Genomic DNA, 25,848 nt, shown 5'->3' with positions numbered 1-25,848 from the left:
TTTAACACTTTGCTAACACGATATAATTTACAAAATTTAGTTGCTGATTTAGCACTTAATAAGTCACAAATAAGTAATGTCTCTACTTATCTATTGGAATAACTGTTTCTCAGGTGGGATTTGTGCAATTCCCAGTATAAAGCCAATGTGAAAGCTGCTGTAGTACAAACTGAACTGTTCCCGCGTATGAAGGAAGCATCTGACCAGCATCTGAAGCATCTGACAAGCAGGCCTTCCTGTGCTTCCTGGTCTCCCAGGCTTTGCACAGGTTGTCCTGTCTGCCTGGTACTCTCTCCCTACCCTTCCCCTCTTGGCTTACTTCCTCGCTGTTATTCAGATGCTCTCCCCATTAGGAAGCTCTTCCTGACCAACTCTGCAGTGTCCCACAGGAAGGCTGCCGTCCTTCAGAGCTGGTTATATTACTTCAAATGGGGGTTTAAGATTATCTTCTATACCAGAGTGCGTCATTAAGGGATATACTCATGGATTTTGTGATCTTTTGCATATAACATGGTTCATATTTTGTTATCTCTTATATATAATATACTTCTTGGCATAGAGAAGAACCATCATTATATTTTTTTAAATAGACAAAATGGATATTAAATCAGGAATAAATGAAGAAACAGTCTGTTTCTAAGAGGACAAATATAGGAGGCAAAAAAGGCCAAGTGTGGAGTTCCACTTTTTATAATAACCATGGTTCAAAGGTCATTCTGTTATTATCAGAAATACTGGGAAGGGCATGAAGAAACTAATGCTCATAAAATGTATGCAAGAGTTTCAGAGCATTCTGGTCATCACATGCACAAGTCTTTTGTCTGAGCACTGTATATTCAGGAATTTACACTAAAAAAATAGAATATGCATTAAAAGTTATATAAATAAGGATTTTAGGGTAGTGAAACTACTCTGCTTGATACAGTAATGGCAGATACATGTTATATACATTTGTTCAAAACCATAGAATCTGCCACACCAAGATTAAACTCCAATGCAAACTATCGATTCTGGGTGAGGATAGGTGAGTGTACCTTCATCAATTTTCTGTGGGGCTCAGAAAATGATGCGCCAACTTCCCATTGAGGACACATGGGGAGCAGCAAATACAGAGAAGGACTTTCCCTATGGTTCTCTTATTTACCTAAAAACCAGATCTACCTAAGAGGAACATAATTGCCTTCAAATACTCTCACAGACACTGCACTATCCAAGGAAGATTTAACTCATATCACACAGGAGAAGACTGAATGTCAAGCAATCACACCTACATCCCATAGGAATATTGTCCCTGACCACAGTCTATTTTCCAGGTTTATTCCCCACCCCGCCCTCAAATAATACCCCTCCTTAAAATTGCCTACAGCCTCCCACTCCTCTCTCCCCTCAGAAAATAGCATTTAAACCTTAATCACCTGGCTCCTCTGTGAGTTTTATATTTTGTATGAATCATGTACATGTGCATGTTAATAAACTTGTAGGCTTTTTTTACCTGTTTGATTCAACTTTCAGAGGAAAAGTTTGAACTTTCCTACATTACTGTGTATGGCCATGCCACCCTGAGTACATCCCAGCTTGTGTAAACTTTCCTACAGACCGATATTCCACTCAGTGGGAAGACGTGAATAATGGGGGAGGATGCGCATGTTCGGATGCAGAGGGTACATGGGAATTCTCTGTATATTCTACTCAATTTTGCTGTAAAGTTAAACTGTTTTTTAATAAGAAAGTCTGTTTACAAATTTTAATGAAACAGAGATCACTTTACTCAGAAAGATTCTAATACTGAAGTAAAATTAAAAGTCATATTTACAATGATTTCAAAAAATCATTGAAGAACAAAATAGTAGTAGGAAAAGAGATTAATGTTATGGGAAAAAATCAGGAAAGACAGAGATAATTACTAAAAACAGATGGATAAGGACAGATCAGTATGTCTAAAATCTTAAAATTTGCTAATTACTTAATTGATACATTACTGTCCCTACTTAAAAGAGTAATTCAAACAGTTCTGGGGAAAAGAATGTGAAAAAAAAAAAAGCATAAGAAATTAGATCTATCAGGTATGAAGTAGAATATATGGCAGCAGGAAGGGACAGGATGGGATTGACTGATTTTGGCCTATTTAAACTAATAGTTACATAATAATTATGATGGCTAACACTTTTTGAGAATTTTTGAGCATTTTTAATCTTTATAACCCAATGAGACAAATGTTCTTATGTTCATTTTATAGACAAAGAAACTCAAATACAGAGAGTTTTAAAATACTTTGCACAAAACCACAAAGCTAATAAGCTGAGCAAGGATGTGAATCTAGGTAGTATGGTTTCAGAATCTATTTGCAGGTGCTCCACTACACTGCCTTACCTAGTAAGTAAAAGGAAATAAATAGCTTGGTAACTAAATTTAGAGGTAAGAATAAGTGTATCATGTCAGAAACAAATAATTGCTCTGGTAAGAAATAGTGGATACAAGTGGACAGAGCTTAAGACAGCTGTGTAACTTACAAGAGGTATAGGGAATTCAAAAGATGAGAAAAATAAATTTCAATAAAAATGTCGATGAAAATAGAGGCAAAAATCATTAATTTAACAAGGATACTTTGGCATTTTTGCTCATTAGAAGTGCTTCACCTGAGTATGTGGTATGTTCTTGGCAAGGTGGGACATTGGACACAATCTAGACACATGGAATTGGAAAGGGGCATCTCCTGAAATTCTGACTGTGGTTCTAAGAAATTATCCAAGCAATACTTTTCAATGCTTTCTATGTAAATTGCAAGAAGACCAGGGTAGGGAACAATAGAAGAAGAGGGTGCTATTGAATGAAACAGAGATCAAAGAAGGAAGGGGATATATACATATGATGATCAAAACTAGAGGCTCGAAGGCCTTGAATAGGCCAAGGCCCAAGTTAGGGTGTTTGCAGAGGAAAGAGGCAGATTCCAGGCTTGCGCTAAGAAAAAGTTAAACTCAGTAACAGATATGAGTGGGTGAAGGAAAGGCAGGGTGAGTGTGGTGTCATTATATTATTATGCAATTAACAGAAAAAGGTAGGTAGAAGGGATGTGGGTAGAAAGTAGAGATATTTCTGACACATTGAATTTGAGACAATAAGATGTCAAAAAAGCCAAGAAAACCAGTCACCAAAATTACTTTGTATTTGAGGGAAAAACCAAACAAGAAAAAGGGAAGGACAGTTTAATAAAACATTAAGGTACTCTTCCTCATCTTCCATATGAACTTTAATGTGGTTGTGCCTGTTCTGGTCTTCTCTAGAGTTTAAGTACATGCTTAGCAGAAGTAGTGACCCTGCGGACTACTGGTGATGTCTTGTTGGCTGAGAAGTGAAAGTGAGCCAAGTTTGGGTAAGCCAGAGTTCACAAACTGGTGAAAAAAGATGTGGGCAGAGTTCAGGGTTGATTTTACTTCTGTACTACTGAATTATCAAAGAAACAGACAGAGGAAATTCAGGGGATAAGGGTACAACTAAAAGGATTCAGTATTCTGCCGCGCTCCCTCACCCCGCCTTTTCTCATGGAGGTACATGGAAAGTGCAGAGGTCAGTGCATTCATCCCTCAAGGAGTAATCTTCAAGGTCACAGGAGCTTTAGCTGTAGGATTGTTGCTTTGGTATACATCAGGCTATGTGATGGGGCACACATCAACATTCCAGAATTTAATGTCCTCTCTGTGAGGTGTAATCCCCTGTGAGGGATTACAACTAGGCCACAGTTGCCACAGTTGCACACATAAAATCAACCTTTGCTTCTATTTTTTTTCCCCTTCATTATCTGGCCCATGGCAGGCCTGGCAATGGCCTACTATAAAAATATATCTGTTTTGACTCAAAAGAAAGGTTTTTCTATGCTATTTCTAAAAGGATAGGATATTCTCCCTAAAAAAAAAAAAATAATAATAATTTAATGAGTGTTTCTAACATACTGAAATAAAACTATACCAAATTGATATTTTTATATAATTTAGGCACACTTTGTTTTCATTTATCATATCACAATATATTTCTTAATATATTTTTTTATTTTGAAGAGTTAGGATTTTAAAAATCTGATGAACATGTATTTCATTGTATTTCTCCTATGTACCAGACACTAGATAAATATGGGATTTTAAGAACAGGTTTTCTAAGGCATTTACTCAAACTTTTCAGTAACAAAGTTTTTTAAAACATAATTTCAGATAAGGAGAAGCCTTCAGGCTTATTTTCTTTCTCTCAAACATGACTGCTTTTTTGTAGTGCTTTGCCAAACACGGTAAGAAAGTGAGCGCCAGGATTTACCAAAGTGGATCAGGCACCTCCAAGTGACACGGTGCAAACTTCATAAGGAAAACCAGCTAACGTGAACCCAAGAGAACCCAGCACAGAGTCAGCAGTTGTTACAAATGATGGATTCAAAAAGGAATGGACATCAGTGAGATAGGAGATCGTGTTTGTCAAACCAGAGGGGATTTTCATTCTCGATTTAACCAAATACATATTCACAGAGCGCAAGGGAGGCATGGGCTCTAATCTGCCTGCTTAGCAAGAGTGCTACTTGGCAACAAAATTTAAGCATTTCAAAGGGGACCTAGATTTTTTTTTTTTAATTCAATGAAATTTGAGGCAGGTACATTCCTAAATTGCTTAGCAGTTTTGAAGTCAGCAGCACAGCAGAATTTTAACTATTGAATCCCATCTGTGTCTGACCATCATAGTTAGTAGAGAAACCCCCCCCCCACCCACCCCTGGTATCTGACCACTCTAGCCTATACTTGTTCACAAATGCTACCAAGTAAGTTTAAGTAGAAACCCCCTACCTTGGGGTTTAGTAACTTTCCACTATGGACCCCACTCTGCTCCTTGTGAAAGTCAGAATCCAATCCTTCTCCTGCTTTGCAAGATCCTGACACCGCAGGCAGGAGAGGCTTTGGAAAAGACACCCACACATGGCCTCATGAAGCTGCTTCCACTTGCCACCAAAGCACTTCTAAGCCAGGAGAGCGAGTTCTTAGCACTTTTTTTTTCTTTAAAGTTCTCTCTAGTATTAATGAAATTTAATTATAGTGTAGTATGTTTCTGAACTTATTTTAATGTAATAACAGTCACACTTACAGGATACTAACTACAAGATAGCTAAGTATCTATATAAATTACCTTACTTACTTCTGGCAGAGACTTGAAATTAGGTTCTTTGGAGTCCTCTGCTTGACTAGGCCTGACCCTGGGCTTCCCTCTTTGTCTTTCTTGCTGAATTCATTTAAGAAAGAATCCCCTAAGTCAGTTTAGAGAAAACCCCCCGCCCTTAGTATCTGACTACTCTAGCCTACACTTGGTCACAAATGCTACTCAGTAAGTTTAAGTAGAAAGCCCCTACATCACGTGCTTCCTCTTAGTAACTTTCCACTTATGGACTTCAATCTGCTCCTTGTGAAAGTCAGAAACCAATCCTTCTGCTTTGCAAGACCCTGTTGCAGTGGTCCCCATACCTATCAGGATGGTCCTCCTTGATAAAGACTGCCTCACCATCTTCAACAAGTGTTTTGAAAAAATTCTTTAACACTTGTCCCAATAATAGGTGCTATTTCTATTGCCACTTTACAGATGAGGAAATTTCAGCTCTGAGAAGTTAGGAGACTTTCTCAAGGTTATAAAGCTAATTAGTGGTGGATATGGGATTCAAACCCACACATCTTTCTAATTGTTCTTAATATTCTAATTATTGTTAACATTACACTATAATGTTCTAAATCACTTTTAGTTAAATTAGTCAACTCTTCCTCTTCAATCACCTTAGTTAGAAGTCAGGAAACCTTTTCTATAAAGGGGCAGATAGTAAATCTTTTAGCTTTCAGATCACAAAGGTTCTTTGCCAGTTGCCAACTACTCAATTCTGCCATTGTGGTAGGCAATGCATAATTGAATGAGTGTGGCTGTGTTCCAATAAAACTTTACTTATTAGAACAGGCAGCAGGACAGATTTAGGCCATACTTTGCCAACTCTTAACTTCTGTAAAATTCATGTTCCAGATAGTTACACCATATTCATCCTATGGCTTTGTATAACATCCTCTTCAAGTCTGGGAGGAACAGATCAAAAGAACATTGATTTATTTCTTTCTTTTCTTTTTTTTTTAAGTCAAAAGGTAAGAGAAAGGAGCTTAATTTTTCCTTTATTCTGTACCGGCAAATCTAATTACAGCAAGAGACATATCTGACCCTTATTCCATCTAAGGCATTAGACTTTATATTTCCAGCTATTGGGACCCTATTCCTATAGTCAGGTAAATTTTTTAAATATCCCTTCTAAATTTTTTATGTCATATCTCTGTGTCTTTGCTAGAAAAATCACCCCTCTGTCCCTGTAACTGATTCCAAAATATTTTTCAAGAAGTGCTTTACTGCATTCCTAGTTCAAAATGATCCTAGGATTCACTTCTTAAAACACCTTTTCTAAACATGTTACCTACACTGTATGCTGTTTCAGATGTTCACTCACTTATCTTAAATCTTACAACATTAATAAAAGAAGTAAGAGAATCTTTTAAGGGTTCATTGTCACTGGATATAAATGATAGCTGGCAAGAGTAGTTAAGATAAATCTTGGAGAATGATGAGAATGATGAGAGAGAAAAGGGTAGGTTTTCCCTTCATACAAAATGGGAAAGTAAAGGCTATTCACCCTGGCAACACTAAAGATAATTTTAGGTACTAAAATCAAGAAGATGAAGTAGAAAAAAATCTTGGGGACACTAAAATAATGCATCAAAATAATGTACAGAAAATATGGTATTTCAAATTCCTTTTAAGAAAGAATGACTTTGGTCATTGGTATCTCAAGTAAACGAGTTGAAAAGAAGAAGGTATTCAAAACATTAACGTTTTCAGTATGTTACTGAGTTCATCACTGAGACCACTTAGTAGGAAGAGAAATGGAAAGCAACGTATACTTCAGTGCACTTTGGTCCTTTGTCACTAGTGTACACTTGCTGTCCTCCAGCTTACTTTTGGTTAGCTCACTGCACTCACTGTTTCGCTTGGCTGTCTGCCAGTGGCAACTGATTTTCATCTGATAATGAAGGATCTTCTCTAGAAATTCTTCAGTTCATTTTTGAAGCTTTACAAGGTCTCCTGTTATTTTTTTTTCCATCTTTACCTTGCAGATGTTTGTGGTTTATTTCTCTCAAAGTCTAATAAACTCCAATTCTTCAAACTGTTTAAAAACAGGTGGTTACCAGAAGCTAAGGAGAGTAGAGGACAGGAGAAAATTGGGGAAGGTTGATCCATGGGGACTAAATTACAGTTCAATAGAAATAGAAAGCTCCTGTGTGTTCTGGACAGTAAGGTGACTATAGATAACAATGTGCTGAATTAAAAAGCTAGAAAAAAGGAATATGAATGTTTTACCACAAAGAAATGATTAGTGTTTGAGGAAATAAAGATGTTTAACCTGATTTAAACACTATACAACATATACATGTATTGAAACATCACATGGTGCTCCATCAATACATATAACTTTTATATATCTGTTTTAAAAATTAGGTTTAAAAAGAGAAAAATATTTGTCTTAAAAGAGTCTGAAAGTGCCCTTTGAAGAATCTGTCTTCTGAAAGAATATTATAAATAACGTGTAACTTAATTTTTAGACAAGCATTCAGAGTGGTTTCAGTGACAGCCCAGCATAAAGGAATATGTCATGGGATAAGAGGTTTACACATACCAACACAATCCAACAGTTAAATAAGTATAGCAAATGGTGCATAATCTATGCGCAAAGCAACACACATGACCATCTCAGGAGTCTGAACAAATAAATGTGCTTAACATTCAAATAGATCTCCCAAACTTGTCTGCCTGTTGAATGTTTTACCCCAACACCTGTTACCATCTCTTAGAACTATTTCATTGAAAGCTGACAGGGAAGTTTTGGAGAATTAATGAACAGTTTATAGCATTTAAGAAACAGCCTAAAATTTTAGTCACATCCTTATTAATTTTTTCATACTCCTTCTGGAAATTCTTTACACTACAAGACAGGTGAATATATCAGCATTAATAAATGCTATAATGAAATGTAAGAAGCTATGTATTGTGCTTTTCTAATTGTGTCAAAATGAATCCTAGTGTTATGTAGAACTAAAAAGAATCAATAAAAAGGAGGAGGAAGAAAAGGTGAAGGAAAAGGAGAAGGAGAAGAAGAAGAGAAGGAGGAGGAGAAGGAGGAAGAGGAGTGGGGGGAGAAGCTGTTTTGGCACTATTTATCAATGAATGGTATAATTTTGCCATCTCATTGGTGCCTAGGTCTGGTTTGCCCTTAGCCACTAATGTGACTCTGAGCTTCAATTCCCTTATATCTAAAGTAGGGCTAGACTAGCCCTGTCTATCTAACTGTTATATTTTGAGAATAAGGTGATCAAGATCAAAACCAAGATGAATTTTTAATAAAGAGTAACATGTTATAAAAACATAAAAAGTGTTATAAAAGTATACAAAGTAATATCATTATTTCAAAGACAGCATTACTTTATTTTTTAATAGAGCTTTACTAAATGAAATTGCTTTTTCTTTTTATGAACTCTGACTAGATTACTGTCTTGCAATTAAATAAACACCTGTTACCATGTAAATAAATCATTTTACTTAGAGAATAAATTTTTGTTCAACCATTATATCACACCCGTGTATCATCAATTTTTTTTTTTCAGAAAACTCATGACAAAAATAAGGAGCCCAGAAAATCTTGTTTAAAAAAGAAGAGGTGTACTGCAAAGTTGCTGGAGAGCAGTACCCCCTCACTCTGGGCTCTATCCTGAAGCCATCTGTGGCAGCCCTTCAGTCCTAGTGAATAAAGACAGTGGGGCTCTATATGCTTTGAGTCCTTCATTAAACTATTGATCCCTTTAGCATTATCCATAATGTTCCAGCAGCTCAGCACGTCAACTGGTGAAGTGCTGGTCTCTTTCTCCTTTCAATAACTTCCACACTTTATGGAGAGGAAGTCACGATGATTTATTTACCTGACATTTTCCAGTCCGGATGTCGTACAGGGCCACTGAACCATGGCGTGCTCCAACTGCTATTCTGTGACTCCTCTCATAATAGCTGACCATGTAGAACCTGAATCAAACATTTTCACAACAACAAAAACAGAAAGCCAGGTGAGATGACCTGCACGTGGAAGTGGACAGCATCACATTTCAGAGATTAAAGCCACGTCTGATATATATTTCTAAAGAAACACCTCTATGATAAATGTTAAAATTTTCAAGAATGTTTAATTTTAGCAATTCATAGAAATCCTTTGAAAGAAAACTGATGCACAATATCATTTAGGCCTATTAGTTATCTTCAATAGAAAACTTTATAATCATAAATACTCTTGAATTTCTCAAACAATGAGTCAAATACAAACTAAGATTAATTCTGAAAATCCAATTTTGCAACAATGACTTATGCAAACATTTTCATTTGAATAGAATTGGGGAAAATTTTGTAAAGGCTTACATATTCAATTATATTTTCATGGGGTATTAACATTATTCAGTAGTGAAATATACTTTCTAGCAGAACAATCACAAAAGGCTACATAAAATTATGTCTAAAGTTCTCATTAATAATTTAGAATGAAGTTAGAAAGCTATCCATTGGCAAAAAAGATACCTGGAAAATTCTCTAGATTTTCCACAATTACCAATTAATCTAAATGATAACTATGGCTAGAGGTGGTATGAATAAAATAGTTGATATTTATTTATTTTGTACTACATAAAAATAGTATTTAGGAAGATTTTGAAGATTGTAAGAGGTTGTTTTATCATTTGTTTTTCTTTTACCCAGATTAGATTCCAAGGCTATATTAATGAATTCCTGATTTATGCTTTATCATACTGATTTCAAGTTCTTATAGCTAGGTCTGAATATAAGAGTAAAAATTATTACCAGTATAAATCAGGTATGATTCTATATCTGCAAAGAGTTTTAAATATATATCACATTATCCAGTTCCATGGTGTCGTCAGTGTGAGTTGTCAAGGTGAACAAACAGCCTACCCTAAATATTTATGAGAATTTTGCATTAATTTTTGAATTCATTACTTGTCATTTCCTCCTTTGGTTATATATGACCAAACTAACTTTTCTATTTTGTTGAAAGGGAGGAGGGGGAGGTAAAACGGGACAGGAAAAAAATACCATTTGTCTAATGCTTTCTTGAAGTAGGTGTAGAGTAAAAAACTATTAGGACATGAGAAATTTCTGAAATTATAGAAGAGAGGCTGAGAGAGACAGGTTTGAACATGAGAATGGGAGCATTCTGATAGGGCCCTTTTGGTATTTGCAGACATGACATTCATATATAGTTTGTAAATCTGGAAAACAAACTATTAGTTTTAAAACTTTTTGTTTGTTACTTATTACCAAGTAATGGATGAAACACAGTATTTTTGTCCCATGCCCAAGCCTCACCCAATGACCAACTCTTTTCCCTTTAGTAGAAAGTCAAGACTTCACTTTCGTCCCATGGAAGACACTACTTCAGAATGCCTGTGGGGTTGTGTTAGGAATAGCACTGTCCTCCTCATACACTGGTTTGAGGGAAGGAAGGATAAGAGAGTTCCCGAAACCTCTGAAGCTTTCCTCGCTATTAAGTGGTTAATAAAAAGTTCATTTCTTTAAACTTTTTCAATAGAAAACATTATATTACTCTACCTCAACAGAGAGTGGAAATTCACATTAAAAATCTCATGTTGTTATATTTGAAAATGAAAATGATTTAGAAGAGTTTAAAAACATTTAATTGAAGCTAGCCAATCCCTAAAAAACAAATACCAAATGTCTTCTTTGATATAATGAGAGCAAATATGAACAGAGCAGGGAGGAAGAGCAGGAAGAAAAGATTAACATTAATCAGTGACATGAGATGGGAGGGAAAGGGAGAGAAGAGGAAAATTGCATGGAAATAAAGGGAGACCCTCATTGCTATACAAAATTACATATAAGAGGTTGTGAGGGGAATGGGAAAATAAACAAGGAGAGAAATGAATTACAGTAGATGGGGTAGAGAGAGAAGAAGGGAGGGGAGGGGAGGGGGGATAGTAGGGGATAGGAAAGGTAGCAGAATACAACAATTACTAATAGGGCATTATGTAAAATTGTGGATGTGTAACCGACGTGATTCTGCAATCTGCATTTGGGGTAAAATTGGGGGTTCATAACCCACTTCAATCTAATGTATGAAGTATGATATGTCAAGAGCTTTGTAATGTTGTGAACAACCAATAAAAAAAATAAAAACATTTAATGTTTTGTAATTCAATAATTACAGTGGTCTAAGAATTAGTTATTACTGAATCTACATTTATGTCAATAGCAACATCTCTGCCTGTAAAAAAAAAAAACACTGATATGTAATTATATCCTATTAGGATAACATGAAATTTAATATCTGACAAATGTTTTAACAAATATTTATTCTGTGTAAGCTAATGGCCATAGGAAAATAAAATTTGCAGCAGTGCTTTATGTATTATTTGCCCAGATTTAACAGCTATATTGCCACAATCCTTTGGCAAAAGTGAATATATAATCACCCTTAAAATAACCCTTTTCTAAACAAAACATCGGTAAAATACATTTCTGTAGAAAAAATCTTATTCAAGCCAGATTCTAAAAAGTTTTTGTTACATTTCCCATTTTCTATGTTCTGGATATCAACCTCATCCTTCTACATCATTTCAAACACTATTATTTATGGGAGAAAAAAAGATCAAATCTATTCTTGGTATCAAATCTTTAGTCTGCCTGAAAGGACCATATATTATAGGTCTGCATTTTTCATTCTTTGCAATTTACTACTAGACTATGACTCCTAAACAATATCTTAAAGAACTCTGGACAGTGAAGGTCTCATGGCTTGTTTTTATCTTGTGATTTCTAATAAACTTTTTATACCTGGCTCTTTTTTGTGGGTGGGGGAGGTACTGTGGATTGAACACAGGCGTACTCAACCAATGACCCACATCCCCAGCCCTATTTTATATTTTATTTAGAGATAGGGTCTCGCTGAGTTCCTTAGTGCATCGCTGTTGCTGAGGCTATCTTTGAACTCGATCCTCCAGTCTTAGCCTCCTGAGCCATAGGGATTATAGGTGTGCACTACTGCACCCAGCTATAGCTGGTTTCTCTTAAGAAATCTGTGGCATGAACACAGTCACTTCACAAGGCTTACTCTGGGAACTGGATGCAGTAGGTCAATCACTATAGAGGATTCCATGGCCCGCCATACCCCTAGAGGAGAGTTCTTCCTGAAGCCAGTTTCTTATTTGGGGGCTGATGAGATTAAGGATGGTGAGATATGCACTAACTGCCCCCACCCTTGAAGGTATCAATGGATTGAAAAGGGGAGTCCATCATAGTTTTTATGATTAGGCTAGTCTTGACTTAATTCCCCAGTAAAGTCTTAAATTCTTCTAAAATTCTGGGGTCTTATGTGTGCTAAGCCTTCTGAAAATGCTTAGTCTCCAGTTCTCTATGATGATAATCTGCCACTCGTGTAGAATTTCATGGGTAATAAGCTGGCCAGAATCCTTTTGTTACATTCAAGTTAGAATAACTGTTTTCCTCTATTTTGTGGCCAGAAGAACACCTGAGAACGTTAGCACTCAGGCAAGTGGAGAAGAAAGTTGATGGGAGTGATGATGTAAAACATCTCTTGCTGGGCCTGGGACTGATGTGGTCTCATCCCAACAGTTTAAAGTCACTATCTCCAACCTCCATTGCTGTCCACATGCAGCCAAGGTGATCCTTGTCATCAACCATGAATCCCATTCCCTCTCTCGTCTGTTCACAACTGTCCCTCAAAACCCTAACACCATTCAGACTTTATCTCCTCCTCCTCTGGCTCACTATGCATAGAAATCTCCTTGCACTTTCTTGGATATGTTCACATGGTTCCCACTTTAGGACTGTGACATTGCTGCTTGCTGCTCCCTCTGCTTGAAAATCTCATTGGGCCAATATCTCCACTGCTCAAAGGCCTCACTTCACTGGGGTCCTGTTTCTAGGTAATCTAGATAAAGGATGCCTTTACAGGCCACTGTGTTTAAAACATAATAATTACTTATTAAAAAAAAGAAAGTACATCTTCCTTCTCACACCAAAAGTAACTGCTGTTGAGAATTTGGAGAGCTTTTTCTAACTTAATACAGGAATGATATCATATTACAGTTATTCTACAATGTTGTAGTCTTCCCTCAGGACTTCATGAGACATTCTCTCTCATCTCAGGCCTCTCTCATGAATCTCAGGAAATTCTTCTCACACCTGAATTAATTTTTTTTCCTATTGTGTGGTTAGGTTATATTGTATACGGAATCTTAGTTACCTGGTGATTATTTTTGTAGGATGGATTCACCAGAGCAGGATCAAAGAATATGCACATTTTAAATTCTGATAGAAAATGCCAAATTGCTTTACATTCTCACCAAAAAGGTACGGCATCTGGTATTATCAGGTTTCCTACTTTTTTGCCAATAAGAGGGGGGAAAACTCAGCATTGGCTTTTTGTTCTAATTTGCATGAAATAACTTTTTGGATTGATTCACTTGGTTATACTCTGAAGGATGTATATGCGGATTTCATTATTAATATTAAAAATTATTGAAAATCGAATCAACAACACACCATGTCCTTTATTCATTATGCATACTAGAAACAGAAATATCCATGATATGTTCCCAATATACCATGGAGAAAGACTTGAGCCCAAATCACAAGCAATCTGGTTTTGCAGAGAAGAATGACAGGACTTCTGTATGGGAACAACACATAGTTCACTCTGACCAAAAAGAAAATACCAGTGACTACCACTGTCCCAATCCCTTTGGCTGGACAGTACAAGGTGAGTGCCATGCATATGAAGAGTTTAGCCTAATAGATGAGGAATAGGTCCTCAGAGCCTTGGTCAGCACCCTCACTGATGCCACAGTTGCCATCAAGGGAACACTTTGTACAGGAAAAAGCCCTTTACAGAACACATTCATAGTTACCTCCCAGAATTCGAGGACTCTGTGGACAGGCATTTGGAAGATTTATATACATCAAAGTCTACAGTTAAGGCATCAGCTAAGGGGGAGATGCTTTAGTTCTGGAGGTATGCAAATGTGAGAAAATACTTTCTAGAAATGTTTCATTCCAGTGGAGAGCACCAGTTCAAAAGACCAAATGAGGGCTGGGGATGTGGCTCAAGTGGTAGAGCGCTCGCCTGGCATGCGTGCAGCCCAGGTTCGATCCTCAACACCACATACAAACAAAGATGTTGTGTCTGCCGAAAACTAAAAAAAAATAAAATAAATATTAAAAAAAAATTAAAAAAAAAAGACCAAATGAAAATCCCTTAGTCTGTGATGGTGATACTATAGTAACTATAGTTACTGTAGTTACTATTTCCCAAACAGGATTTTGCATACTATGAATAGTAAAAAATACTTCCTGCTGAGTGATATGTGAATTACTTTCCTTTTGAGAAAAAAAAAAATCGCTTAGCATAGCACCCTGTAGCCAGGGTGTTGAAGGAAGGACTGAAAATGCTTCTGGGACTGTCCATAGAACAGAAATTTCTGCAAGGAAAAATAGTATGCATGTCTAAGTTGTGTGACACAATGGATGGGAAATTGGTCTCACCTGGTTCTGACCTAATTGTGTAAGCATATGCAAACTGCTTAAATTATCAACGTTTTGGTGTCCTCATCTATAAAATGGGAATGACAATAGTACTTACTAAGGTTGTTGGAACTTAAAATGAGTTTATATTAGCAAAGTACTCAGAATAGTACCTGGCAGACAGTAAGCTCTTTGTATGATAAACATTAACCTTAGTAACTATCATCATCATCGCCATCTGCATCTCTGAATATATACTACAGAAAGAATAAACAAGATGTAGTTAATATGCTATTTTCCTAGGGCAAGTAAGTGCTAATAACATGCTAATGAATTAGGGGAAACAATATCCTAAATATTTACATATTTTAAATAGCTGTGATTTATAAGTATAATCTGATAAAAAGTATAAATAATTTTAGTTTTAATCTATATTTGCTAATACAAATAATATGGATTTTAGTTCTCTGCAGCACTTTAAAAAGGTCAAAGATAAATATTCTTCCTGTTATTCAATGAAATAAATACTCCTGGAAGGTCTAGAATTTTGTTTTGCTTTATTCTTTCTTTCAGTCTACCTATCTATGTATTATGGTGCTGGGGACCAAACCCAGGCCCTTGCTCTTGCAAGTTAAGTGTTCTACCATTAAGCTATAACTCCATCCCTGTTTTATTTTAATATGAAGAACTTTAATAATGAGAGACAGCCATCTGTTGGGGAGGTTTTAGGAATAGGAAAATGAATTAGAATTATTTTAGAGGGAATTCTACTTGTGAGTACAAGAGTATTATCTACAATTATTATCAAAAGTACTGTAAAATGTAAAATAGTTACTAGTTTAAGGATTTTACTGGAAGTTAGGATAGAACTGTTTTATATTGCATTGTTGTTATCACCATAAGGGATGAGAACAAACCACAGTTTTGGAGGAGTTTCTTTAAAAATGAGCTCATGCACTGTTGTAAAGCAGACTGTGTGCATTTCCTTACTGGACTTTAAGTGCCCATTTAGGGTGAACAAGGCTGATTCAGCTTTTCACTTGAAGAACAAAATCAATCAGTCTGTCTACATAATAACAAAGTTTAAGAAAAGGTACACCATCTCTGTAAATATAAACTTTTTACTCTCCTGTTGGATTAGATGGTTTTTAATTCAGTTGAAAAGTATAAATGCTTATTTTACCTTGACTTTTTTTGTATCTTATCTATGTTATAGCTTTAATATTTTCCGAGTGAGTACTTTTTAGTTCTTTCATTTGAATTTTAATATACATATACATGCCACATATGTATGTGCATGTGTTTTATATATGTTTCTAGGAATGTACATTGAGGAAAAAAAACATAAATTATGTAAAACTGTTAAAAGTGGAAGTTACCAGTTAATGCATCACCATCCCCCTCCCAGATAACCATCAGAACTATCCTGGAGTGTGTTTTTCCAGAATTTTTCATACACAGGTACATGCATGAATATCTAGATTCACAGTTTTCTTTTTAAAATGTGATTTTATTTTATATACTCTTCTGCAACTTGGCTAGTCCCTCTTTAAATGTCTTTTCTATAACATTTGTCCCACATGAGTAGGAATGGACTGACCTCATGTTTATAGTGGTTATATGGGGCACCACAGTTCTAACATACTTTAATGCAAGCAAAAATTAGTAAGCATATTTTAATTATAGGAAAAAGGTGAAGGAAAATGTTTTGATATGAAGCACATTTTATGTATAAAAACTACTAATATGCCTTCCAATGAAGATCAATTCACAGATAACCTGAAAATCCAGGAAAACAATTACAAAACACTTTTCAATTTCAATATCAATACTACTAAAAGTTGGGTGGTTTATCCATTTGAAGAAAAATCATATATATATATATATATATATATATATATATATATATATTTTTTTTTTTTTTTTCCTCAAGACCTTTAAAGTTAGTTCCCATCTTTCCATTACTTACATCTTTAATATGTACCGAGAAGTCAAAGTAGTCAAGCCACTAAATGTACTATTCAGTTCTATGTACAGAATGCTTCTATCAACAAAAAAACTTCTTCTTTCTTGGAAGTAAAATATGCATTGTAAGAGAATATCCAGTATAATTTTTGCAAAGTAATCAGTGTTCATTTAGTCAGAGATTCAATATAGCATTTAATATAATATTTCCTTCAATGAGAGTCAATTTGGGATACTAAAATAAGCATAGATTTTGAAATCAGGACCTGTGTGCCTGAAGAATGTCTATGCTACTCATCTTTTAAAACTCCTCTGAATCATTACCAGTTCTTTTCTTTTTTCCTCTGCACAATTCCTCACTTCTTCCATTCTGTTCTTCCATCAGAGCATCTTGTTCTCTGTCCTGGGCCTCCTTTTTCCCAGTGTTTGTGATACTTCACTGCTTTTACCTCTCTGTCTCTACTAGCCCAGTTCAAGGCCTGTGAGGGCAGGGACTGCCTGACTATTTTGATGTGGCTCAGCTGCCTGCACAGATCCAGCAAGGCACACAAGGCAGATGCACAGTAATGTGTGTGGAACAAACAAATGGATTCTAAAATACTTTCAGGAATTTTTAAGAAACGTCAAAGGAGTACTTAAAAACTTTAACTTTATTAAATCACTTGCATTCCATCTTTTCCATTCCTATTTCTTGAGTGTTTTCTTTTTTCCTTATTTTGGAATCTGGTATTGAGATTGGCTATTTATATATTTAAAACCAGTCAACTAAAATAGTTGTTTATATGAGTTTTCAATTCTAAAATAAACACCATTTAGTGTTGTATTTCAAATAATTGGATGCTATAATGGACTAAGCAATTAATTAAAAGTTCTCATTTGGTGATTAAAAATGACATACTGATTCATTAAAAATAAAAACAATGAAATTCACATTGACTTCCTGACTCAGTATACTGAGTGGATGATATGCTTTTATTTTTTTAAATGCTTTATTTTTTAGTGCAGTTTTAGGTTCACAATAAAACTGAGCAGAAAGTACAGAGGGTGCCCTTACTCCCCAACCCCCGCATAAACACAGCCTCTCCGACCCTCAGTATCCTGTTTCAGAGTGGCACCTGTGCTATAATCAATGAACCTTCACTGACAGAGCATTATCACTCCAATCCATAGGTCAGAGTCTGGAGATGAAGTTCCATGGTAGAGCAGTTGCTTAGCATGCATGCAGCCTCATGCATACTAGGCAAGTGCTTTACCATGGGGGAATGCTCTGCTCACAGCCTTCAGGGTTTTCCCAGTCTATAAACATCAGATAACAACCTTTGTGTTCAATCACCTTTCTACATGGTCATCCATGCTTCAATCATAACTATGCAATGAAATCTCCATAAAAACTTAAAAGGACAGGATTTCAAGAGCTTTTCATGAGCAAGTTCCTTGGAGTGGGGCATTTTCAAAGACCAGCACAAAATATTGCAAAATTATGTATTGGTGAAAGAGTCAAAGTGTACTACACACCAATAGATTTAATTTAACAGTATGAAAAACTTATATGATTGCAGATTCCACTGGAACTAACCTTTAAAAATAACCACACGTTGAGTTTGGGTATAGTGTTAAAGATGTGAAATTATCCGAAAAGACTATTAAATTATAGCATCCTTCCTTTTTTCAATTAGTTATTTTTGTGAGGCCAAATTTTCAAATTTTCACCATATAATTCAACTAAAACTACATGCTGCAACAAATTAAAAACATGCATAGGTATGAAATTCCACTTGACTTCTACTAAACCAGACATTTAAAAATTCTATGAAAATGTACAACAATACTACTTTTCTTCGTATTTATTTATTTTGTCTTGGAAAGTAATTATTTGTCACAAAAATGTTTTCTATTAACATGAAGCAAGTCTATTATTGTAACTTTAAATTAATCTGTAATTACTCTTTAAATCGCTCACTTTTAATTTCTAATACACTAAGAATCTATAGGTAGAAACTTTATAATCAAAAATCTCTTTAGGTTTTTCCATGTTTATGAGGTCCTGAGACCAAAAGGAGAACTACTACTTTAAAGAGTGAAAAGCATGTGGAAATTGAAAAATGGTTCAGATTTGGAAAGAGTGAGAGAGTGAGTGTGTGAGTGTGTGTGTGTGTGTGTGTGTGTGTGAGAGAGAGAGAGAGAGAGAGAGAGAGAGAGAGAGAGAGAGAGAGAGAAAGGGAGGGAAAGATTAGCAAAATATTGGAGGCAAAAGTCAGTCTCCAGCAGATCGAGACAGCAGGAAAGACGACAAAGTGTCCAGAGTGCAGACTCCTCTTCCTGGAAGAGGAGAGATGAGAGACTAGACAGTAGGGAGAGAAGATGTGGACAGAAAGAAAGGTTTTTAAATGAGAGATAATAAGCATGCTCCTGGGATGAGAAAGAGATGCCACAGAGAAGTCTTGGGTAAAAGTGAGAGAAGGGTTTTCTAAAGAGCAAGGTCCAAGAAGAGGTGAGAGAGGAAGCGCCTGGGCTTGGACCAATCAACAGTCATCTTCTGATGGGTGGGCACAACTCTTTGCATCCCCTGACACGTCCATACCCAGGCATGGACACCCATCTCACCCTGCAGAACACACGGCAGGTGTGAAATCTGTTCAGTAGAGCTGAGCTTCCCATTGGTCTGTCAGCACAAAAAAGCCTTCAGTATGCCTGTTCATAAAAGGAAGAATGGGAGTAGGGGACTCATTACAGATGGTGCTTTCCAGATATAAAATTTTGCAACTTGCAATTCTATGAAAATATTGCAGCAAGGTTACTCCTTAAGTGCAAAAATTGGTGCCATCTAGTAAAACAAATTAAGGACTGAACATATGGAGCCAAATAGCTGGTGTCATTATTCAACCACTGTTCTAGAGTTGAGTGTTCTATGTAGAGTGTTCATATTTTCTGAACTAAAAATTGGGACAGAACCTAAGAAAGGATTTCTTTTGTATTTGTGAATTTATTTATTTGGCAAGTCTTTTAAAAGCATGAAAATTAAATCACTTTAAGTTACACATCAAATAAATTGCCTCAACCTAAAAAAACATGAGTATATGATATAGGAACCAATGGGGAGTCCTGCAGCATAGGTCTTTGGCCAGATGGAGCCCACTCCAAGTTGCTATAGGGCACTGGGCAAGTAATGAAGGCACAAGCCTCCTTTCTCAAACTACTTACAATGTGCATGACTGTGCAGTTCTAAGTGACTCAAAGTCACAAATATGAGCTTATGTAAATGTGATCTTATTTTCCCATTAATTTGTACTTCATTTTAAAAATCAATTATTCTTTTTCTGGTTGTTCATTATTCCACTACTAGTCCTGAAGAACATAATAAAAAAAGCCTTAAACTTACTTGTGTCATACCTACAGAAGTATTTTGTTTCTCTTTCCCTTTCTCTCCCTCTCTCCCTCTCTCCATTCCTCCTCCTCCTCTCTCCTTTCCTTTTTGATGCTGAGGATCAAACCCAGGGTACTGCACATGCTAAGTATGTGCTCTACCACTAAGCCATGCCCCAGCCCTATCTTTATTTCTAACTAAACTTTGATAGTAGTTTACAAGAGCTCAAATCTCTGTATCCCACCATCAGTAAAGAATACTTTTGCAACATGAATACTAAGAATTCCTTTGGAATTCCACGAGTACTTTTACTTCAGTATCATCCGTGTAAAGTGTACCAAAAGTACACTCACTATATATTTTCACATGTTAGGCTACTGAATCAAACAAGAGTGGCAAAAAATGAGTCAGGGTTGGTATGATGACCAAGAGGGGAGTAAACATCAAATTGAGTCAAAGACAGTATGCTTGGTGTCAACTGGTCTGGTAGGTGACGAGCTTCACAAGGGGATTTAAATTCAGAAATACAGCACCTTGTAACCACTTTTAACAACAAACTCTGATGAAACTTCAGTGATGTTTCTCCTTCAAGCCTTGAAGAGTTAGTTCTACTGTCTTATTGTCTAGGGTATTTTTAACTGCAGATGCTGTATTATTTATATTCCAGGCAATTAAATGTGTATTACTCAGATCCTTCTGTCATTCTGTCTCTACAGTAATTATCTAGAGTACTGGATGATGCCTTCTGAAGATCACCTCAGAGACTGATGAAGGTAAAGCAAAGGCCAATGAGATAGATGTCAAAGAATCTGCAGGAAGTCATTTCTGACATGCTGTTTGATGTGTAACTTAAAGGATTCAGTTTAATTCCTGTACAATAATAAAGTCTTATTTGTAATGGAGATGAAAAATCTGACAGTAGAACTATTTTGTATAACTTTGTTTTGAAAGATACGCATGCTATATTCTCTCAAGGGCAGTGAAATCTCAGTCATTTTTCTGGTATTATTAATAGGTGCCACTAAGTTATTAATAATATACCTGGAACTCAAATGTGAATTATTAGGAAATATTTAAGTGTATGACTATAAAGTTTATATAATAGTTATTAGTATGTGATTTTTATATCTTTTATTGGTGATGTTATAGGAAAATATCTACAGCTACATAAACTACTCCAGGAAGATCTAGAATTTTTCAGTTAGTATAAGGAAATTTTATTTTTAGAAAATAACCATAGCTGATATGATGTTTACAATGACTGTTTTTGCTTTCATTGCTTTTGAAATAAAATTGAAACTGTGTGTATTTCATATGCACATATATATACCTACACATATATAACATATACACACCTCATCAAGGACTTATGGAAGCTGATAGAATATAATAGAGTAATAAGGAAAGGAAAACAGGAGTGGGAGTATGATGAGGTACACAGTATGAGAGATGAAGCCATACTTTACTAAAATGAAGCAAAGAATTTCCCTAATGGCTAAAGCAAAGTTTTTAAATTACTACTCCTTACATGGAAAATAAACAAAAAACAGGGGGATAGGAAGGGGATAGAAAAGGCAGCAGAATACAACAGACACTAGTATGGCAGTATGTATAAACGTGGATGTATAACGAATGTGATCCTGCAATCTGTACACATGGTAAAAATAAGAATTCATACCCCATTTGAATCAAATGTATGATATACGATATGTCAAGATCATTGTAATGTTTTGAGAACCAATAAAAAATAAATAAATAAATTAAACAAAACTCAATATACAATCTAGGTTCTTTGGGACAAAAAAAAATATAACAGAAAATGACTGTCATCAGATTGAAAAGAGATGTCTAAAGCCTTCATAGGACAGTCAACAACATGCTAAATGTCATGAACGTGACAGCCCGACACTCCCTGTGCTGGCGGCTTTCTCTGCTCTCCTCCAAGGTGCCCAGTGCAAACTGTGGGCATCATATGAATGTGAAGGTTGGGAGATGACTGGAGGAAACCAGTCGACTTGGGCATAACATGCAGCTCTTTGATGGTTTAACTCTATCTAGGGATTAAACTAGAATATTTAGAGTAATAAACAGACCATAGAGGTATTAAAGTCCCCAGTAGGCCTTCTGTGGTAGGTACTAAGAGCAAGTCTGAAAAACCAAGGGTCCTCACTGGAATTACATGAGCTGAAGGAATGTCTTTAGGTATTTCTTTAGAGAATCAGAGTGCATTCACTGTATAACTGAAAAGCATTCAAGGGTCCAAAGTGTGATATAAGAGAAAATGGCCACAAAGCACAGTGACAGGTTTTGTTTATCTTGATTTTAGATGGCCGGAGTGCTTGGTTTTCAACTTTAGTGTGCCTAAGAATCACCAGTGAGGCTGCTAATTGCAGCTTCCCAGTTGTAGGGGCCGTCGTATAGCCTAAAAACAGATCATTCTCTTGAAAGTGGTCTGGGAATAATAATCGGAGATCATTATTCCCCATAGTACCTAATGGGGAGTGATTTCTCATAATGTTTTTGAATTTTACCTTCCTATATGATTCCTCAGTCTATCAAATAAGAGACAATAAATATACTTTAACACTTAGCTCCTTCCTAGCATGTTCTTAAGATTTACAGAATCTCTAACTATCTTATAGTCTATCAATGACATACATTTAATGTTTTCTTTATAAGAACCTACAATTTCATGTTGATCTTACTTCTACAAAAGTTACATTTCTCTTGAACAGGTGTTCTCTTTTTATCATATCAACAGTGTGATTCAGCTCTGTCCTGCTTTGTACACTGGCTCCTCCTAAGTTTAAAGACAAGCGTGGGGTCTCAGATTGTCAAATACATAGGCCTTCTAACCTCACATTGGTCTCATCTTTCTTTCCTATTCTTATGTCCCTTTGCCTCAATTCCCTCTATTTATATCTATAAAATGTCCTTCTTAAAAATTTTGAGAATTGGTGGTTTAAAACATTTAGTACCCTATGAAGTGCTATATACATGAAAAAGATGATTGTATTATTTTATTAATCATGCACTGCTACCTGTTTTAACATCAGCAAGTGAGTTTTGGTCAGTGACGCAGAAAGAATGTCTAACAAATTGTACTGGCATATATTATAATCCATTTCTGTTTTCAAGCAGATGATATTACTAGAAGTTTTAATAATTGACAGATAAGCTATTACATAAACAAAATTTTAGAAACTAAACTTTTTATATCAATCCTTTCAATTAATTAACAATCTGTAGCTTTAAGAACATTTTAAATGAAGATGTTGATGAACCAAAAATTCAGTTAACAATATGATTGGGTGAATGAATGTATAACTTATTAAATTACAGTCATTATATAATAATTAATAAACCAGACACTTTCAGAATAATAATAAAATGGGAATCTGAGATTTAATTATAAAAAGAAAATCATAGAGAAACTACCTCACTCAAGTTTTAAAATACTGAACCTGAAACTATAAATCTAGATACACATCAGAATCACAAACCCACTGGTGGAGATGGGAAAAAAATATAAATAAAATAAAATAAAGGAAACCTAACTCAGTATTATTTAGTATTATGATGCTATTTCATCTTGGGACTCAGATAAAAAATTAACATTCTATTTTTAAATATTTAGTGACTTCAGGATACTACATTAACTCTTAACTGAACTAATACAACTTTAGTTGGGAAGATCACACTTATAACATTGATTAAAATTATTTAATTTTTCATAGATGTGAAGGTGATAACGTAATGTTGTGATGTTTATTCATTTATTTATTTTGGTTCTTGTCCATGGCTAATAACTCCCTCCCCTAAGTGGGCCATAAAAAAATCTAATCTTCCTCTTCCTTTCTATTTGGAACTAGCCAAAAATAAAATTTCTGACCCACCTTTGTCTGATAGTGGGCCATAAGACCTCCCTCATTCTAGAAGGGTTGTATCCCACACCCATGAGGAAAGAATGTTGCTCAGAGAGGCCATCAAGAATCTGAATAGACAGGACTTGTCGAATTTCCCTGCCCAGACAATTAGCAATCACATCTGTGCAATGAAGTTTCCTTAATCCAAAGGACAAGGCTCATAGCACAGTGAGCAAACGGAAGTTCCTGTAGAGTGGGACACCCAGGAGGAAATGGAAACTTCATACCCCTTCTCCTGTACCTTGCCCTTTGCATCTCTTCATCTGTGTCCTTTGAAATGTACTTTATATTAAACTGTTAAACATGCAAGTATTTTCCTCAGTTCTGTGAGCTGCTTGAACAAATTATTCAAACCAAAGGAAGGAACTGTGGAAACTCGAATTTGTACTCTGTGGATCAGAAGCATAGGTAAAACAATCCAGGGCTTATGACTGGCATCTGAAGGGTGTGGAGGGATGTGTTGGGGACTGAGTCTTCAACCTCTAAGATCTGACACTATCTCCAGGTACAGTTAAAACTGAATTGAATTAGGAGACCCAGAACTGCTTGCTTGCAGTTGGGGAGAAATCTCTACACCTTACAGAGTCACAGAAGTTCCTTGTGTTGACTGTGGTTTGACAGCAGAGGAAAACAGACACTGTTTTTCTAATAATCAAAGACAATATCATCATGTAATTTTTATACATACAAAATATTATCAAATATATTAATATATTAATATATTTTGATATACATTTTGGCATTTCAAATAATATTAAGGTAGAGAGACCCGCAGGAAACTAACATTTTCTGAGCATCTAAAAGCATTCTTCTAGGTACTTTCAAAAATGTTACTCATTTATAAAAAGCACTAAGTGAAGCTTCACACCATTTATGATCTCTCAACCACAGCAACTGAATAGCAGCATACAGGAATATTATAAAACCAGTCTAAGCTAAAACCCACCTCACCTTTAAGAAAGGGCAAAAGGAAGGAAAGCGGGGAGGGAAGAATACAAAACCATATCAAGGTTTTAAAAACAAATGTCACATGCTTGACGCACAGATATCCATGCCATCAACTTCAATTGGAGTTTCATATTTAAGAAAAGGCATTGATAAGCAGAGGGCTCATAAGTAGTATAAGAAACATATTACAATGCCACAAACAGGGCAGATATTCAATAAAATAATCTTAACTTTTGTGTTACTTTGTTATTGTTAATATCTTAACCTAGTACTAGTAAAATTCAGTCAATAGATAGAATAGCCATCAACCTGTAAAACTTTTGAGATCCTGTCCAATTTTAGTATTCTCTGAAGTCCTCCATAATTTCTTGTCTAACATTTAGCATAAACTACAAACTTATTTGTTCATCATCCTTCTATATCTATGGGCTGACTCTCCAATGTGTGGGCCTGTGTGGCTTTTATCTTCACAGCCTTAATAACATTTAACACAATATTTGTTATAAATCTGATCTTTTGTAAGCTTATGTCCTATCGACTATGTTCTGGTAAAAGGATTACATGCTTTTGTTTAAAACTTTCTTGACTCCTAATTACCTACCAAGTAGCAATCAACTCCTTTGTATGAAATTTGAAGTTCTACATTTGGGCACTATACTAGACTCCCATCCTCCACCAACCTTCCAGCCACCCTACCACACAGCATTTCCTGAACTGAGTGTACATTTTTGTGCCTCTACACGTTTGTTGGTCTGGTTCTCTCTGCAGTCCAAGAAGACATACTCCCATCTACTCTGCATAACCCATCTCAACAAACTCTACTCTGAAGCTTTCCCAGAACCCACCACACTCCTGCCACAGCCATCACCCAATTCCCTCAGAGGATACATCCTTTTTTCCATTTGGCAACTGCTTTTATTAAAGCATTCTTCACAGATATTATTATTTGTCTGCCTTCTCGTCTGTGAAACTTTCTCATATTCC

The 25,848-nt window shown here is 35.7% G+C and overlaps 1 protein-coding gene across 4 annotated transcripts in view; it reads right to left on the bottom strand.

The window, feature by feature from the left end:
- The window catches only part of WDR7 (WD repeat domain 7), a 329,818-nt gene that overhangs the window by 53,825 nt on the left and 250,145 nt on the right, over positions 1 to 25,848 (bottom strand). For all 4 annotated transcript variants that reach the window (XM_081263756.1, XM_081263758.1, XM_081263757.1 and 1 more), the window contains one exon: positions 9,021 to 9,120. In XM_081263756.1, the coding sequence (XP_081119882.1) occupies positions 9,021 to 9,120 (100 nt within the window). The remainder of the gene's footprint in view (positions 1 to 9,020; positions 9,121 to 25,848) is intronic.

The sequence above is a fragment of the Spermophilus citellus genome, assembly GCF_964194105.1.
Source record: "Spermophilus citellus genome assembly, chromosome: 12".
In the NCBI taxonomy this organism is placed as follows: Eukaryota; Metazoa; Chordata; class Mammalia; order Rodentia; family Sciuridae; genus Spermophilus; species Spermophilus citellus.
This window is presented reverse-complemented; position numbering and strand designations above follow the sequence as displayed.